Consider the following 20112-nt stretch of genomic DNA (forward strand, 5'->3'; position numbering starts at 1 on the left):
AGAATGAAACTTTAAACTGCCCATTGAATTTTTTATAATGGAGTGGGAGGGAATGGTGTATGTGGGATGTGCACCTCTCTCTCTGCCTGCATGTCCATTTCAAGGATACCCCGATTCCTACAGTTCAGCTTATGGAACCAACAAATGCTAAAATAAGAGCAGTACAGTGAAAGCTTGATTATCCAGCATTCGTGGGGAACAGGGATTGCTGGATAATCTAATTTTCTGGCTGACATGGGGGAGGAGTGGAGGGCAGGCAGTGCCCCACTGCTTCCAACCCCAGCAGTGCCGCAAGCCCCACTCAAGCTGGCCCTGGGTATGGAGAGCATACCATGGCATCCAGCCCTGGCCAGGGAAGCCATCCTGCAGCAGCCAGCCCCAGCTGAGAAGCTGTCACTAACCAGCCAGCCCCTACAAGGGAAGCTGCCCCATGGCAGCCAGCCACAGCCAGGAGAGCCTGCCCTGCTCAGCTGGCTCCAGCTAGCTGCTGGCCCAGGTCAGGAAGCCAGCCCTGTTTAGCAGGCCCCAGCAGAGCAGCTGCCCTGAGTGCCGGTTAATAAATGTGCCAGTTATCAGAGTTGCAAATAAGAAGGCTTTTACTGTAAATACAGTATCAATGAGCTAACAAGAGATGTTTGGCTTTGGTTCAGAGGAGATGGAGGTGAGGTAGGGAATAATTTGGATTTTCTAGGTCAGAGAGAAAAGTGCTAATGTTGTTAGCAAAACAAATGGTAATTGATATTATAACTATAATACTGAACATAAAACTGGCTTTGATAAATGGTTCACAAACATTAGGAGTCATTGTACCCTATTTCAGTGAATTAATTGCATTTGGATTAAAGGACTCTTTAGATCACTGACATTACTTTATAATGAACAAATACATTTAATTAGTTTGAAGAACTTCTCTCCAAGTTCACACTTAAATATTTTAAGAATTTGAACTTTTCACGTTAAACTTATTTGGCCTCTTTCCTTTCCTCTCCCACCCTATTCCTTGCTTTGGCATGAAGAAGTTAGTTGTTTGCAATCTTTTAGGCCTGGCCTACACTAGAGAATCAAAGTTGATCCTACATAAGTAATTCTAGCCATGCCATTTGTGTAGCTAGAATTGACACCTCAGGATCGACTTTATTCCCTGGTACAAATTGGAGCTCTTTGAGCTCACACTGACGTTCCTTACTCCATGCGGCAGCGTGGAGCATCAGCGTTGACAGCCGAGCCCAGAGACATTGATTTTGCTGCGTCTGATGGGGCAAAATGAACTCCAGTGGCGTGTCAAACCCACAGTAAGTATAGGCATACCCTGAGCATTGTAATCTTGTGAGGGGTATGTGCGTTTTGTTGTTTGGTGGGGTTTTTTTGTTTTGGGTAGGTGGGTAAAAACATGGTTCTTGAAGTTATATAAATACTTAAGGCTTTCTGTGATGGGATCTTTCACTTTTAGTAAGCAGTACCACTTCATTTTTCAGTATCTCCTATCCCACAATAGATAGGTACATGGGAAGTCTTACTGTATATTTTAGAAATACGTGTCCATCAGTCTTTGAGTCTGTTTGTTCAAGTACTCCTAAACGATAAAAGCTAGAACCACCAAATTTTGTATGCAGCTTTCTCTTGTAGTAACTTAAAGCAAGGTCATGGTGCTAGAATGGTAGGGTGTGCATGGAATGCGACTTTTCTATTTGATACAAAACAGAGAAAGGGGTGATAGCAGCAGGAAGGTAAGTCCTGGGGCGGGGAGGCAGTTGGGGAGAGTTAAGACTGACAGTGGGTTGGGGCCATGGGAGGCGGGTGGAGGGGCGCTAAGCCTGGGGTGGGGTAGGGCTACAGGGGAGCAAGGGTTGGAGTTGAGCCAGAGCTGTGTGTGGGGGTGGTGAACTGGAGCCATGCTCGGGTGGTGAGCTGGGCTGTGGGGGGTTTGAACCGGGGTGAGGGGTGTTGAACTGGAGCGAGGGCTGCATGTCAGGGGTTTAAACCAGGGTGGGAGGATGGCACTGGGGCTGCAAGCAGGGGGTTTATACCGGGGCGTTAACTGGAGCTGCACGTGAGGGGTGGTGAGCTGGAGCCAGGCATGGGGGGTGAGCTGGCAGGAGGGTTGAACTGGAGTAGTGCCTGAGGGATACTGAGTTAGAGCCAAAGGCAGTGGTGGTGGGTAAGCAGGAGTGAAACGTGTGTAGTGAGTAAAGCCAGGGCCATGCAGAGCCAGGGGTGTTGAGCCAAGGCCAGTGGGGTAGGGGAGCAAGTTAAGCGCAACTGGAAATCATGCATTTCCAGGGTTTACTGTAGGAATTGGGGGTCAGCTGCATAGGAGTGGGGTTGCATATTCTGGGTTTGCGTACTCTGAGACCTTACTGTATAGGCATGGAATGGCAAGTACTGTTTCATTTTATTCTTGAAGCTTACTTTGTGTGTGTAAGCATATGCTTATTGTTGCCTTAAGACAATAGGTCAAAGTTCCAATGCTGACTGACTGCCAAAGATTTTAACCAATTGCAGGTATTAATGTTGTTTTTGGTTTTTTTTTGGTCAAAAAAAGATGAGGGTGGCGCAGACACGTGAGCCTGAACTTTCATTAGCACGGGAATGAAATGGTAGTATAGGATGGTCCCTGGTGAGCATTGGAATACACCGTATGTGAGTGCGTTGATTTAATAATTGTATTGAGAGAAGTTTATATTTTAAAGGTTAAAAAAGCTAGAATACTTGTTCTGAATCCCCTGAGGCAATCTAAATGTATTGACTTTTCTTTTCCCATGTGCTCTGTGTTTACGTCCTGGCTGACATGACATTAAGTAGTTTCTTAATTTGTCTGGTTTGTGTTCCCACAATGCCTGATTTTTAAAACACTTTTGCATGTGGTTTTTGTATGTGCAGTCATATTTGAAATGTTCATGTGTTCGCCTCTGCGGTCTTGAAGGACCAGTTATAATTACATAAATCCTAAAACACAAGACAAATAACTGGAAGAAAATTTGTATTCTGTTTATACCTCCAGTAGGTCCTAGTAACACCCAGCATTGATACCATAGTATTTGTTTGACTTTCTAAACCTGCATGACTTAGATTTTGACAATGTGTCCAGAGCTGCAACACATTTTGTAAAGCACAACCCAGTCTGAGAGCCCACAGGATAAGAAATGCTTATTACCAAATACAGACAGAGAATTTCATCTGACAGTATTTTTCAGTTATATGTTCTATTTCTTAATTTCGTACTAGCCTTTGATTATGGAATTTCCATGAGCTTACTGCAGTATTTGCCGCAGTGGCCAAATCTCAATAAGGATTAAATTGTTTCTCTGTACTGTTCCCAGGAGGCTTAAGCTCAGCCTTCATGCAGCTTTTTCTGGCTACCATGAAAGGAGGGTATGGTCTTTCCCTTTCACTTCCCTTTGTCTGTGAAAGATAGCATTTATCAGTAAAGTAAGACTTGGACAAATGATCTTGGTGCTCATTTTTCACTGTGGGGATGGGTCTAATGCTACATCTACACTATGAGATAAATTGGAATTTAAGGCAGTTACTCACATTGTAATATCGAGCTCTCTTCACGGTAAATGGTATTAGCTCAATTTCGGGAGCACGAATATCGGTGTCATACTATCATCAGAACCAGCTGGGTCTAATATCAAATTTGAATAAAGGCCATTGTGAAGTGCCACATCTTAAAATTGAATTTTAGCCTCCACAGTTGTCCTGTATGTACCCCACAGTGCTCTGCTCTGGCCACTGCTCTCTAGGCGCACAGGAAGTCTCCCCTGGCGGCTAAGATTTTCAGGGGGTTGCAGCTGTCCAGGGGACTGCTTCAACTGGATCCCCAGCAAAAATGTTGGAGCCTTTCTGCCACTGGCGGAACGTCTCCCCTGGTGGCTGAGAAGATTTTTGGGGGCTTGCAGTCACCTGGGGGGGGAACTATCTCAACTGCCCCCCCCCCACACTGACTGAAACCCCTCCCGCCTCAACAAGGACCCAGGGAGCTAGCTGTCACTGGCGAGGGAAAATCTCCCCCAACAGCTACAAATTGTGGGGGTTGCAGCCACCTGGGGGCACTACCTCAACTGCCCCCCCCCGGACCCCCTCCTTGCCTCAACAAGGACCCCTGGCAGCTAGGAATTGCAGAGGCTGGCTGCCACATGGGAGAAATGGTTCAAGTGGCCCTTGAACAATGGACCCCGCAGACAAAGATTTTCGCGGACCATGTCAACGGGCCATTCAACCTCCCAAATATCAGACTGTCCCACAATGGCAATGAAATTTGGCAAGCCCTGTCTTGGTAATGTCTGTGTAGAGAAATGGGAAGCCAAAACCCTTTCTTCCTAGCCTTTTCTATCCTTTCTTCTAACTTTGGACCCCGGCACTCAGGGAAGAGTGGGTGGAGGGCCAGTTGAGAATAAAGATGGTGCACAGGAGCTGTATAACGTACTGGGAAGCCAAAAACCCTCCCTCATCAAATGCCTTTTTTCAAAACCTTTACTATCTGCTCTTTCTTCGTGCTTTTCATTGTCCCTGTATTATTTTCAGGGATCAGATATAATGGGATCAGACGGTGGTGGAGGGCCAGTTGAGAAAAAACGAACCTGCTGATTTTTATAAAATCTTTCATAATTCATTTACAGCTGCAGTTTTAAAAAGCAATTCAGTTATATAAGAAAGAGATTTCTGTGCATTTGGCGATCTTTGTTGATGCACTAGTTATTCCTTCCTTCCACCTGAAAAAATGGATGTTTGCTTACAATGGAAGGGGACTGAGGGCAATGCAATGTGGAAAAAGGAAATCAAATACCAGTGAAAATACCCAGAATGCTGCGTGGATGAGGGAACTGTGAGATAAGGTCCCACAATGCACTGCTGCAACAGTTGATATTTGCCAGTTGTGTGGCAGCAATAACTCGACTTTGTGAGGAGCACATGGGGAGGTGAGGACAGTCAACTCAAATTTATAAAATCCGCCATTACAAAATCGATATTAATAAATTCCAATTTCTCGTAGTGTAGATGTAGCCTAAGATAGAATGACTATACCATCTATGACCATCTATTTAAAGGTGAATAGAGGACAAAGAGGTCATTTTTTTATTTTATATTTGATTGAATTGTTTATCTAATATATTACAAACTATATTAGAGTTTCAGAGTCAAGATCTCTGAAGTTATGAAATTCCATAATTAAGTTTGCCTGTGTAACCTGAATCTAAGGCCCATGTGAGTTATGTACTGTGTGTACCATCTGTAATTACATGACCATATATTCTTTTCCCCATAGGACACCTGCCTCATTATGTGCACAGGTGGACTTGTCTGGGGATGAATTAGAGTTGTGCCATAATGCAGGTGTTGTCTGTAAGACCTCTGCCTCATTTATTGCAGAAGTTGGAAGGTGTTCAATGAATGAGACAGCGGATTTCAGACAAAGATAAAATACTCTCTTGATTGTACATTTGAATGTTGCGTGGAGAACTGGATTTTATCCCTACTTCTGTCAAAATTTTCTTATGATATGCTAGGCAAGCCTCTTTTTAAACAGACTTCTGTCAGGTCATCCTTAATTGTGTGTGCGTCATTTTCTTGGTGCCCAGCTAGATTCCTTGAGATATGATTTGCAAAAATGCTGAGAACTCAGTCACAACTATGGCTGAAGTCAGTGGTTTCTGTTCTTGACTATATAAAGTGCTATATAAAACTAAGTGCTCTAAAAGTTGGGTCTTGGTTATCTCAAAATTAATACTTACAGGAAAATTTTAACATGAATCTTTCTGTGACTCAGCTCCTAATCTGCAAAATGGGGATAATATCGCCCCTTCACCTCAGAGGAGTGCTATGAAGATTAGTTCTTAATCTTAATAAAAGTCAGGTAAGCGTGTCATAGAATACTCCATGAGGAAATTAATATTTCTGTCTCTAGATATGGGTTTGAATAGTGTGTAGGAAATGGGTCGACACTTTGAACAATGAGGATCCAATAGCTACCCTCTGAGTGAGCCCCATCTGTCTTGTGTCCTGACTGAGGGAAGTATGCTGTGAGGGAAAAAAATATACTATGTTGTTATAATAAACAAGCACACAGTCAGCACTCTTACTGTGTTCAGCCTTAAGCATTAGTATATTTTTTAAGTTCTCTGTTCTAGAACTTGCTTCCAAGGAGAAGGAAGGCCAAACTTTCCTGTCCCAAAAGAGAATTGGTTTTTATTTTGCTTTATTTTTAATTGTCTTTCTGTGATTGGTTTTTGGGAGACTTACCACCTGACTCAATGGCAGGAACCAGTAGGAGGATGGTGAAGCACTGGAATGCTTACCTACGGAGGTGGTGGAATCTCCATCCCTAAGGGTTTTTAAGTCCTGGCTTGGCAGAGTCCTCGCTGGGATGATTTAGTTAGGGTTTATCCTGCTTTAGGCAGAGGGCTGGACTAGATGACCTCCTGAGGTCCCTTCCAACCCTCAGATTCTATGATTCTATGAAATCTTGGGTTGCCAGTTTACTCAGGGTCAATCTTCCAGGGTTCGATTTTGCATGTCTGGCAGGGATGTGTGAAATCGTCGTATTCAGGGTCAGCAGTCAACCCTTGTACTCCTCGCTATCACAAGGAATAAGGGAGGTGAGATCGATAGGAGACACTCTCCTGTTGACTTTCATCAGTGAGGACGGACAGGTAATTCAATTTCAGGTAAGTCGATTCCAGCAACACAGCTCCCCTAGCTAGAGCTCCTCTTGCTGCAAAAATAAACTATTTTTTTTTTTGGGAAGCAGGGGCAAAATCAACAAGCATTGTTTCCCCTCCTCTGTGCAGGAAATTCATAGTCTTCCTGTTGTTCTACAGGCTTATCGTAGCAGCTAATAGAGATGAACTTTACCACAGACCATCAAAATCAGCAGACTTTTGGGATAGCAGCAACGAGATTCTTAGTGGTATGTAACATTTTAGTGGATTTTTGTCTTGACTCTTTCTTTCCAGGTACTTTTGATTTGCAAATCTACAAAAACTTTGCTAGAAACACAGGAGCATTTAAAGGTTCTGAGAACATGTCCTCACATGTAATGATTGAAAACCAATTTATGGGCTTGAAAGAGGAATGGGCTTTAATTGCAGTGCTCTTTCATATATTCAATCTGTATTGTAACTTAAAAACTTTAACTCTGGAATGAAGTGTTTCAGAGACAAAGTAAATTCATGCAGTGAATCCTTTGATGGTAATTTGCAAATAAGCTGTGAGTGCTCATGGTCAGATTTTACATGAAGTCCACTGAGTTTTTTGCTGCATTTTGTTGACTACAAAAGTATTGAATGTTCTTCACACTTCATCATGTGTTCTCCTAAAGCCACAGTTAAGCAATGTAGGGACAAAGCATTATACTGTCTGCAGCAGTTGGTGCCTGGGGTCCACCCTCTGTAGGGCAGGAACAGTCATGACACCCCACTAAAGCCCTGCAAGCTGGTAAACCCAATGCCTTCCCACAGGGCTGAGTGGTGTAGTTTATAAGCCCTGGGTCTGCGGCAGGTGGGGCAGTAGCTAATGAGCTCGGCACATTGTAGCAGGGCTGATCAATACAACCTGTAAGCCCTGGGACAGGGCAGAACAGCAGTTAGTGAGCTCAGCACCTTGCAGCAGGGTTGAGCAATGCGGTATGTAGTCCCTGTCTGTGGAGCAGGGCAGGGCAATGATCAGCCAGGCCCAGTGTCCTTTTGGCAGGGCTAAGCAGTCCAAACAGTACGCTGGGGCTTTTTTGAAGCAGGGTAGAATGGTAAGAACACTACCTAGGCAGTGTTTTGTTGTGAGGCGAGAAACTACGTCTCCATGGGGAGGGGAGCACAGGCCTACCCACTCCATGGCACCCCAGCCCAGGGCCCTGGCAACAGCTCACGCAGGAAGCTGGTCAGTGGGGATCCAGGCTGAAACACACTGACGTGGGCTCTGGCAGAGCATCCACCAGGCCACTTCCTATTTCTATCTCCATTGACAACAGGTCCCACCCTGAGTCCTCCAGGAGATTAGGTAGGTTGACGTCTTTCGGGTGTGTAGCTGCAGGCAGGTCCAGCCACTTGAGCATTTCCACATCATCAGGATAGTGGCTGGGAGGCAGGATTGTAGGGCTGGGTAGATCCTGGACCTCTGGGTAGCAGGCAGCTGGCAGGGTCACCAGATTAGGCAAGGTCTGGGCCCTTGGGATAGCCAGCAGCAGGTAGTCTCACAGGTCCAAGCAGATGCTGGTCCTTTGGATCTGGGGCTCACACTGTGCCTGGAGGCCCCAGTAGATCTGAGAACTCCTGGTACTGGGCCAGAGGCAAACTTGGTTGTGGCTCTAGGGTTCGGTGACGGTGGCTAGCTGGCCAGCTGGTCTGGCCAGTCTGGCATGGGCCCTTCAGCTCCTGCTTGCAGGAGCCCGACCAGAAGCCCCGGATTGGCTCAGAAGCCGCACTTTTAATGAGTCCTGGGCCCTGCCTCTGGCACTTCGATCATAGGTGCCACCTGCAACAGGGCAGAGCACAGGTGCTCTGGGCCTTCCTACCAAGGTCTCTCAGAGGCTTCCTCTGCCTCAGTCGGGAGAAGGCCACTGCGTCTCACTATATCATCTAACACAGCTAGTTATTTAGTACCTTGAATAGCCCTCTGGAAATTGAATTGCTGACTAGTAGTAAGTGACTTGAGAATTGTTAAATGGAACAAGTCTGACAGGATTTAAAATTTTAACATCTATGGCTCATTTCTTACCAGTTTGGCTTTTTTTGACTAATAACCAAAGTTGTTTTGTTTATTAGCTTTCTGCCTGGCTGTTGTTAGGTAGTTACCCTGCACTTACTGTATATTTAATGTTGCGTGTTTTTTTTTTAAATAAAGAATTTATTTTTGAATACAGTTTCAATTTGACATCCTTCTCGATGTTTCCCAAAATAAAAATGTGAGGCTCAGGTAGACAGAGCATTGTTTAAATAGAACTTTCTGACTATGCAAAGAATTCTCATTGATGTTTTGTGATGTTATTATTGGCAAGGGAAGGGCTGTGAGGATAAATTATTCCCACTGCACTGCAGCTTCCTAGCTTTCTGAAATTCTGGCCCATGTTCCAAAATTCCTGCCAGACGCTTTGGGTGCTGCCTCCTTTATTACACAGTGGCTGGTGGGAAGGAACAAAACATTCTGCTTTTGAAATCAGAACATTAACTGAATACGAGCCTGTAGCGAAGGGTACAGACAGTATAATCTATTTTTGATGATGTAATGTACAACTTCTCCTCCTCCCCTGGTTTTGTTTAAGGGCCTTTGTGTGTGCAACATCTGAATTTGAATTCAGATTTGCTTGAATTAATTCACTTTCAAATGAAAATTGAGAGGCAAAGAAGTAAATATGTCAAATTAATTCTTACGTGAACAAAAAAGCAGTCCGGTAGCACTTTAAAGACTAACAAAATAATTTATTAGGTGATGAGCTTTCGTGGGACAGACCCACTTCTTCAGATCATAGCCATACCAGAACAGACTCAATCTGGTATGGCTATGATCTGAAGAACTAGGTCTGTCCCACGAAAGCTTATCACCTAATAAATTATTTTGTTAGTCTTTAAGGTGGTACTTGACTGCTTTTTTGTTTTCATAATATATAGACTAGCATGGATATTTCTCTGTTACTAATTCTTACCTGTTGTCATTTAATATTGATGATCATCTTGACACTTAAACCAGTGCTTATTGTTTTGTACTGTTATAGCATAATTTGCAGGCATTGTCCATCATAGGTATGGTGGCTGACATTTTATTTTTTAATCCTTTTACCATTTATGTGGAGAGTGGCAGTAATGCCTTTTCTGCAGATTTAACATCAGTAAAACTATCACATGCCAATGACATGGCTATGGATGGGCCACAGTTAGCACCCAGATCTGGAATGTAGCACTGAATTCTATGACGAAGCTTTGCTGCAGTACTTCAGGAAGTTACGCCCTGGCAGCTTGGCCTTGTCATTTTCTTAGTCACCCCATGTGCATATCCATCTCAGCAGATGGAGGCCTGCATCCAGCAGCACAAGAACTTAGAAGGTGGCAGATCATCAAGATCCTATTTATGGCTATACTCAAGTCATATAATGCTGTGGCAGGCTTCTCCGAATCTGCTTGTAGTGAGGCTGGAGGGGGGAACCAGGCCTAGTTTTGTCTGAAAGAGACCACCTGATAGAGTGAATATGTCCCAGCTCTAGGACCTCCCCTCAACACTTGGCCAGGATATAGACTTTACAGTCATACACAACACATACACAGCCTGACTCTTCTTTCCTGCAGAGAGCAGCACATCCTGCATATGCATGGGAGATGGAAATCTGCATATGTAGAGAGCCCTTCTACGCAGAGATGGGAAACTACTTGTGCCCATCATCCTGATAGAGAGCTGCCTTCCCTGCAGAGACCTCTTCTTCCTTTGCAGCTGTTTGAGCAGCTTCTTCCCTACCTCTAACCAAGCAGGATGGGTTTGGGTGGTTAGCCAGTTTCTTGACATCCATGCCACTGCTTGTAGAGCACTAGCTTTGTTGAAGCTAGCATGCTACAAGTCTGTTACTGCATGTCCATCATGCATGAAAGCCCACTCGAGTGTCCACTCTAAGCTTCGCTGATTTTCCATGCTGACATTTACTTGGATGCTAGAAAATGAACTAGTTTCTGACCGGGGATTAAAACCCAGCTGTTCCAGATGACTGCTAATGATCGGATGTGAAGATGATAAAGGTAGAGGTTCATGACAAATAAGCGTTATGATGAAACAAAAGAAAAATGGAAAAACGCACAGTGGTTAATATGTTAAGAACAAAGGAATTCAGTGCAGTTTGGTGATGAATAACCTTTTTACTTTAAAAAGTAAGGGAGAGAACATTCATCTAATTTTCTCATAGAATGACGTTTATAATTAATCAGGGGCTTTACGATAACCAGAATCAATATTCCATTCAGTAAACTACATCTCTTAAAACTGTTTCTGTTATTGTAACCTCTGGAAATTTGAGACACAACAACAGCTAATCTTTTCTTGAGATTTGCATATGAATTAACCAATACTCTAGTTCCACCTAATCCAATTATAGTCCTTTTTAACCGTCTAAATTTTTAAATCTTGATTTAGGTTAATTTACTGACCTTTTATGTATCATTACTGTAATTTATTAAATAGTAAATATTGCACAATTGCAAAATGCTGAATTAGTTTAACTCATTTCATTTTTACTTTACAAACAAACAAAGCTTGGGACTGTAGGCGACAATCCAGCCATAGCTAATCTCAGTTTTTATTAAGGAGCTGTTGTTTAAGGTTTCTGAAATTAGACGATACTGCAGCAAAGTTCTGAATTTCTCATTCTGCTTATGCCACTGTTTGCATTAGGTTTGGATATGGAGGAAGGAAAAGAAGGTGGGACGTGGTTTGGAATCAGTAAGAGAGGCAAGATGGCTGCCTTGACAAACTACATGCAGCCAAAGATTGATAAAAATGCAAAGGGAAGAGGTATGGAGTCACAATAAAGAAATGAAAATGTATGAGTGAAAAAAGAATGAAGACTATTTAATGGAATGTTTGTTACAACCTTAACTAAGTCTCTCTTGACCCCCTTTTCTCATTGAATTAAGTGGGCCTACTAGCTGTTAATGAGGCTTGTAAAAAAAAAATTCTTTTTATACACTCCTTCTCCTCCACCTCTTCTGAAGAGTTTTGAATACGTAACAAGTTCTTACTTGAAACTTCTTGTGGTTGAGCTTTCTTTTTTTAAATTGATGCATTCCTAGGGCACTTTTGTGAGCAGAACATAATATGAAATGGAAAAATGTGTGCTTTTTTCTTTTAGGGTACTTTTTCTCATTACTTTTAGAGGAACGTTTGGTCTGCTTGCAAACTCAGGTCATAAGGCCCTACAGTGGAAAAATATAACATTAAATAGATCAAATGAAGCAGCCATGTTAGTTGTATACCAAGCCAGCACTACAAAGGAACATGTAGGGGAAATGAAATTAAAGATTGAGAAGAGTAGTAAAGGGAAAGAGCATCTAATACAGAATCACAAATCTGATACAGTTAATTTAGATTTGGGAGTTCTTCCTCAGAGTGAATATAAGTGTCATAATTGTTGTTTTGTTTTAATCTGTGCACTACATAAATCCTTAATTTGTGTATTTTGCCCCTTGTCAGTAACAGAAATCCTAAACCTGATGTTTTCTGGGGGTGGGGTTGAGTTAATTTGCCAGATTATTCTCACTTTCCATATGCAAATCATTCTAACTAATTCTGAACCCTTTCCTCTTCTTTTTAGGTGCACTTGTAACAAACTTCTTGACTACAGATTTGGACAGCTTTTCATACTTGAAAAAAGTTTCATCCGAAGGACACCTTTACAATGGATTTAATTTAATAGCAGCAGACTTGAGGTAAGTCTATAAAACTTGACTGATCGAAATGTGACGAGAGAAAAAGAAAGCAATTAAGTTCATATAATTATTAGCACTAAATTATCACAATATTGTTACTTGTCACAGGCAAAAGCTATAGTTGTTTTGTTTTTACTAACAGGTATGGATTTTCAAAGTTCTGAATCTTACTCCATTTCTTTCTAGAATTTTTTGTTTTTGTTTCTACCAGAAGCAGGGAACTGTTATCATTTGTATTTTCTTGCATTGCCTCTCTTATATTTATCTTGAGTAATCTATAATAATATCCACATTTTCTTTCTGAAGATTAGTTGTCTTATTTGAAGGAAGGGAGAAAACTTGGTTATGTGTCCTTTTAAGAAGTTAATTTTTTTTCACTGAAATGTCACCAAATTTCTTTTCTTCCTTATTTTGTGATACATGTTGTTTTGACTGACAGACTTCTGGACAACTACAAAAATTCTGATTCAGAATTTGGCCTGCCAGTTTAATGCAAACAAGTATGGCTGGTCTCCTGACTTTTAAATAAGCTGAAAAAGACCCTGGAATAAAAAGCTATTCTAACACAAACATTGCCCTGATAGTACAAACCCCATATTGTAAACAATACATTGGTGCTATTGGAACTAAACCTCAATATTTGATTAGTGAGCTGTAGTAACTATGCTGAGAGATCAGGGTTAAGATTTTCGGTACCGAAAGCAAATAAGAACGCAGAAGGAAATGATTGTGAGAAGGGTGCTGGAGTGTTTTGAACCTGGAAACTTGATCAGTTCAACAAAGTATATTTGATGGAGTCTGGCAGTATCAATTAAATGAGATGAGTGGGGGAAAAACGCTTAACTGCAAAAGCCAATGATTAGATGATGATGAGACCTCGTCTGCACTGCTCCACAGTTGAGACTACTCGGGTGTGTGACTAGCAGTGCACACTAAAGTGGTGTGCTGCAATGCCCCCATGTGGCTACTGCAGTTGTGAGCTAAAAGATTGCTAGTTTACATTAATGTAGTCCTGTTTGAAAAGCACTGAAGCTCCAACATCCCCCTCCCTGCTGGGCAGAAACCCCTACCCTAGCACCCTTTGGCAAGGCAGAGGTACCAAGACACACACCTGCACCAGTCTTGTAACCAGTGAATGAAGGAGGTTGGCAGGACCTGTGAGCCCGAGTAAAGAGTAAAAAAAGCCACATGTGCGTCTCTAGCCACCATTTGAGCACCCTGTTACATACTATACCTTTCTAGAATCTTGTCAACAAATATGTCTCTGCTACATCTGTTGTTTCCTCAAGTGATCTCCATTGGTCATAATCCAATCACTTTTTACACCTTGACATTTTTAGGTAAAGTACTAGGACTAAAATACTTTAAAGATCTTCAGGTGCATAATACCATAGCCTCCAGGCTATTTATTTCCTTTTTTAGGAACTGCTGTGTTAAGGTGGGTGGGGAAAATAAAACTGTTTTCAGTTGCTGGAAGGAGAAACATGTTTTATCAAGGCAGACTCATTCCAACTGTGGAGATACCAATAGTCTTTCAGTGCTTGCTGCTCCTCCTCAGGGATAAATGACTTGGATCCAAGAACTGCAACATTAGAAAGAGAAAATGAACAGTTCAGAGAAATGTGAAAACACCAAACCAATCCCTCATATTGTTGCTACAGGGAATAGGTGAAGGACCAAATAGCCAAGAAGCTCATCTGGAATTAGATGAGACAGTGTTTTGGAGGTCTGATGGCAAATGAAATGAATAGGGGGAACAACACTTAACTGCAAAGCCTGATGAGTTGATGGTGATGAGATCTTGTCTACATTGCTCCATAGTTCAGACTACTGGGGTGTGTCCACAAACACACACACTCTCTATTTGACAGCACTGTTGACTGGTATAGAGGAGGAATCGTTAACCTGCAGAAACCATTCATTGAAAAGTAGATGGTCTTTTGCCATTTATTGAAGCTGAAACTAGTGAACTGAATATTTGTGGCTAGGACCATGCAGAGATTGTTCTCAGAACACAAACTAACTAGGCAATACAGAAATGGAGTTGGACACTTGTAGTATGTGCTCCTTCTCCCACCTTTGGTGTGCTCTACTCTGAAAAGTTCATTATCACACACATGCTTTACTTTGAATCACTTCTTTAGTTCTACTGTATTTAAAATTGTGGACTTCTTTTTCCCCTCGCCCCAGCTTGCTACTGTCTGGCTAGCTTTCAACTAGAATAGCTGGTGTTATTAAATGTTTTACCAGTTAACCCCAAGAATACTGAGAGGTTATGAAAGACTCACAAATTACAGACTGCAGTGAGAATCTTCTGAATGATACTTCCAAGCAGAGCTGAATGAATAATCGACACTTTATGTTTCAAGAGCCATTTAAGATGATGTGACCAGTTAATACCCTTCTAGCCACAGAAGCAAAATGGAGGAAAAAAGGCAGTGGTAGGAAGGTTAGTGGATTATAGATTTTTGTAATAAACCATTAATCCAATGTGTCTCTTCAGTCCATGAGTTTTGAATGAGAACATAAGAACATAAGAATGGCCATACTGGGTCAGACCAAAGGTCCATCCAGCCCAGTATCCCGTCTGCCGACAGTGGCCAATGCCAGGTGCCCCAGAGAAGGAGAACAGAAGACAATGATCAAGTGATTTATCTCCTGCCATCCATCTCCTGCCCTTGTACTGAAGGCTAGGGCACCATACTTTACCCCTGGCTAATCGCCATTTCTGGACCTAACCTGCAAAAATTTATCGAGCTCTTTTTTAAACCCTAATAGAGTCCTGGCCTTCACAGCCTCCTCCGGCAAGGAGTTCCACAGGTTGACTGTGCTCTGTGTGAAGAAAAATTTCCTTTTATTAGTTTTGAACCTATTACCCATCAATTTCATTTGGTGTCCCCTAGTTCTTGTATTATGGGAAAAGGTAAATAGTTTTTCTATATTCACTTTCTCCACACCATTCATGATTTTATATACCTCTATCATATCGCCCCTCAATCGCCTCTTTTCCAGACTGAAAAGTCCCAGTCTCTCTAGCCTGTCCCCATATGGGACCCATTCCAAACCCCCTAATCATCTTAGTCACCCTTTTCTGAACCTTTTCTAATGCCAGTATATCTTTTTTGAGGTGAGGAGACCACATCTGCACGCCGTACTCAAGATGTGGGCGTACCATAGTTTTATATAGGGGAAGTATGATATCTTTTGTCTTATTATCTATCCCTTTTTTAATGATTCCTAACATCCTATTTGCTTTACTAACTGCCGCTGCACACTGCGTGGATGTCTTCAGAGAACTATCCACTATAACTCCAAGATCCCTTTCCTGATCTGTCATAGCTAAATTTGACCCCATCATGTTGTACGTGTAATTTGGGTTATTTTTTCCAATGTGCATTACCTTACACTTACCCACATTAAATTTCATTTGCCATTTTGCTGCCCAGTCACTCAGTTTGCTGAGATCTTTTTGTAGTTCTTCACAATCCCTTTTGGTTTTGACTGTCCTGAACAACTTGGTGTCATCTGTAAACTTTGCCACCTCACTGCTTACCTCATTTTCTAGATAATTGATGAACAAGTTGAACAGGATCGGTCCCAGGACTGACCCCTGGGGAAGAACACTAGTTACCCCCCTCCATTGTGAAAATTTACCATTTATTCCAACCTTTGTTTTCTGTCTTTTAACCAATTCCCAATCCCTGAAAGGATCTTTCCTCCTATCCCATCACCGCCTAATTTACATAAAAGCCTTTGGTGTGGGACCGTGTCAAAGGCTTTCTGGAAATCTAGGTATATTATGTCCACTGGGTGCCCCTTGTCCGCATGTTTATTAACCCCTTCAAAGAATTCCAATAGATTAGTTAGACACGACTTCCCTCTGCAGAAACCATGCTGACTTTTGCCCAACAATTTGTGCTCTTCTACGTGCCTTGCAATTTTATTCTTTACTATTGTTTCTACTAATTTGCCTGGTACTGATGTTAGACTTATCGGTCTATAATTGCCAGGGTCTCCTCTAGAGCCTTTTTTAAATATTGGCGTTATATTGGCCGTCTTCCAGTCATTGGGTACCAAAGCAGATTTAAAGGATAGGTTACAAACCACTGTTAATAACTCAGCAATTTCACATTTGAGTTCTTTCAGAACCCTTGGGTGAATACCGTCTGGTCCTGGAGACCTGTTACTATTCAGCTTATCAATTAACTCCAAAACCTCCTCTAATGTAACTTCAATCTGGGACAGTTCCTCAGATTTGTCACCTAAAAAGGCTGGCTCAGATTTAGGAACCTCCGTAACATCCTCAGCTGTGAAGACTGAAGCAAAGAAATCATTTAATCGCTCCACAATGGCACTGTCTTCCTTGATCGCTCCTTTTATATCTTTATCGTCCAAGGGCCCCACTGCTTTTTTAGCGGGCTTCCTGCTTCTAATATATTTAAAAAACATTTTACTATCATTTTTTGAATTTTTGGCTAGCCGTTCCTCATAATCTCTTTTGGCTTTTCTTACTACATTATGACACTTTAATTTGGGAGTGTGTGTGTTCCTTTCTATTTTCCTCACTAGGATTTGACTTCCACTTTTTAAAAGCTGCCCTTTTCTCTCTCACTGCCTTTTTAACATGGCGGTTCTTTGTTAGGTCTCTTACTGTGTTTTTTTATTTGGGGTATACATTTAAGTTGGGCCTCTAGTATGGTGTCTTTAAACAGTTTCCATGCAGCTTCCAGGGATTTTAGTTTAGTTACTCTACCTTTTAGTTTCTGTTTAACTAGCTTCCTCATTTTAGTGTAATTCCCCTTTTTGAAATTAAATGCCGGAGCGTTTGACCACTACGGTGTTCTTCCCAACACAGGAATATTAAAAGTTATTATATTGTGGTCACTATTTCCAAGCGGTCCAGTAACAGTTACCTCTTGGACCAGATCCTGCGTTCCAGTCAGGACTAGATCGAGAATTGACTCTCCCCTTGTGGGTTCCTGTACTAGCTGCTCCAAGAAGCAGTCATTTAAGGCATCAAGAAATTTAATCTCTGAATCCCGTCCTGAGGTGACATGTACCCAATCAATATGGGGATAATTGAAATCTCCTATTATTACTGTGTTTTTTATTTTGATAGCCTCTCTAATCTCCCTTAACATTTCAGCATCACTATCACTGTCTTGGTTAGGTGGTCGGTAATATATTCCTAATGCCATATTCATATTAGAGGAATGAATTGTTATCCATAATGATTCTATGGAACATTTTGATTCCTTTAGGATTTTTGCTTCATTTGATTCTATATTATCCTTCACATATAGTACCACTCTGCCACCCGCACGACCTGTTCTGTCTTTCCGATATAATTTATATCCCGGTATGATAGTGTCCCACTGATTGTCCTCATTCCACCATGTTTCTGTGATGCCTATTATGTCAACTTCCTCCTTTGATATGAGGTACTCCAGTTTACCCATGTTATTCGACAGACTCCTAGCATTATTGTAAAAGCACTTTAAAAAACTACCACTATTTATATGTCCGCCTTTCACAGATGCATTGGATTTTTTTATATGCAATTGTTTCACATCTGATCTTGCCCATATATTATTTCCCACATTCCCTATCTGACTAACTTCTAGGGAATCCCTATCTATGGAGCCTCGTGTAAGAGAAGTCTCCGTCCGATCCAGGTGCTCCCCCGCACCAATCGGCTTTCCCCCACCTCTTAGTTTAAAAACTGCTCTACGACCTTTTTAATGTTTAATGCCAGCAGTCTGGATCCACCTTGATTTAGGTGGAGCCCATCATTCCTGTATAGGCTCCCCCTACCCCAAAAGTGTCCCCAGTTCCTAATAAATCTAAACCCCTCTTCCCTACACCATCGTCTCATCCACACATTGAGACTCTGAAGTTCTGCCTCTCTGTCTGGCCCTGCGCGTGGAACTGGAAGCATTTCAGAATTTGAGCTCCTAGTCTGCTTTTTTTTTATTTTTTTCGTTACTCAGGTTTTCTTTCAGGGTGAGGACTGAATGGTCAGTTGTAATGTGTGACAAGGTAGGACTGGGAGGGGGTAAGAACGAGAGGGAAAAACAGGACAGGGAAGCAAGCAGGGTGTGAGCAGCTGGGGAAGAAGATGCCCTAGGTCAATTGCTGCCAGGTGGTCCCACTTAAGCCTGCTTTTAAAAGAACCCTTGCCCAGTAGGGAGGATGAGAGAGCTGGAGGAGAGGAGAGGAGAGGCCAGATGCAAAGCAAAGCAAAGTAAATAAAGCAAAGCAAAGAGAGTTTTCTAGAGGGACCAAAAAGAAGGAGAGGAGTGTTGAGCCACAAGGGGCTAAAGGCCCTGCCCAGGAGGCCTGGGATCTGGAGTAAGGCCAGGCAGGCTGAATCCACAGAAGGAGCCAAACCAGGAGGGGGAACAGGCGGCTGCTGCTGCTGCTACTACCACTGCCACTGCCACTACCTGAAGGAGGTACGGTGGGGGAAGGAATTGTCTGGGGAAGTGGCCCAGGGAAGAGCTGTGACGCTCAATACAAGAGGAGCCCTCCTCCACCACCAGCAGCCACACAAGGTCCCTGGGCCAGAAGCTGGAACAAGTGGGTGGGGCCCGGGTTGCCCCCAGACCACCATCTTCCCCCTTGCCCCTCCTCTTGAAGCGCAGCGATGTCCAGGCCAGGGAAGAGTGGACTGAATAGAGGCCTGGAGCCCAGGAGCCTGGCCAGCCCTGCCATAAATGATATAATATAAAAACAATGTATATTTTAATGCAAGTTCATTCAAGAGCACAGTGATTGTCTTGTTTCAACTACACAGTTGTTCTTTGGGGTTTTTAGTACACTGGATGAGGTGTACTGTATGTAGTGATAGGCATGTGTGGGACCTGTGAATCTTCGAAAGGGATGATATTGTGTATACAGATTTTGCATCTGTTATGGCAGAATCTGATGGCATTTTTTCATCTAACGCGTCCTGTCTGTGGAGAGCTTGCTTCTCATGGTGAGGTTGCACGTTTCTGTTTGAAGGCTAGAAGAGGGGATTCAGGAAATATTTTGTCGGGATGCAGTCCCCATCAAGCATGGGTTGTAACTGTATGATGATACCCCCTCTGGTTTCCAGTGTGGGATGATATGTGACAATTTGGGTGCGCAGTCAGTTGGACCTAACCACGTTAATTACAGGATCAGGGACTCATACTCCTATACCTCAACCAACATTATATATGCCAGCAATGCCCCTCTGATATGTATATTGGACAATCACTGCACCGAAGAATGAATGGACGCAAAGCAGACAATAAGAATCTGAATACACATAAACCTGTCAGTGAGCCTTTCAATGGAGTGGGCCGTGCATCTCACAACAGAAATCATTTCACGGCAGATTACAAAGGGAGACATCTTGAACTGCTATTTATGCTCAAATTCTGTTAAGGCTAGGCCTTAATAAAGGTAGCAATTACCTCACACATTACAAAGACAGCTTCCCTATCTTTGATATTCGTAGTAATCTCAGGGAGGACTCTTAGTTACTAATTCACTTCCCCCGCTTTCTGTCCTATGTATGTACTTTTTTTTTTTTTTTTGTTTAAATCTCTGTGTGATAACAATGTCATTCCATTTCTGGTACAGTAGATCTGAAGAAGTGGATCTGCCCCACAAAAGCTCATCATCTAATAAATTATTTTGTTAATCCTTAAAGTGCTACATGACTGCTTGTTTGTTTAGTCAGAGT

At 42.4% G+C, this 20112-nt stretch overlaps 1 protein-coding gene across 4 annotated transcripts in view; it reads left to right on the top strand.

Moving 5' to 3' along the window:
- The window catches only part of TANGO2 (transport and golgi organization 2 homolog), a 100904-nt gene that overhangs the window by 21124 nt on the left and 59668 nt on the right, over positions 1–20112 (top strand). For 3 of the 4 annotated variants that reach the window (XM_075012533.1, XM_075012535.1, XM_075012531.1), the window contains 3 exons: positions 6822–6910; positions 11365–11484; positions 12284–12398. In XM_075012533.1, coding sequence (XP_074868634.1) covers positions 6822–6910; positions 11365–11484; positions 12284–12398 — 324 coding nt within the window. Of the gene's footprint in view, positions 1–1198; positions 1293–6821; positions 6911–11364; positions 11485–12283; positions 12399–20112 lie in introns of all 4 variants that reach the window. The other variant, XM_075012534.1, reaches the window with a different exon arrangement.

Source organism: Carettochelys insculpta, chromosome 18 (assembly GCF_033958435.1).
Source record: "Carettochelys insculpta isolate YL-2023 chromosome 18, ASM3395843v1, whole genome shotgun sequence".
NCBI classification, from domain to species: Eukaryota; Metazoa; Chordata; order Testudines; family Carettochelyidae; genus Carettochelys; species Carettochelys insculpta.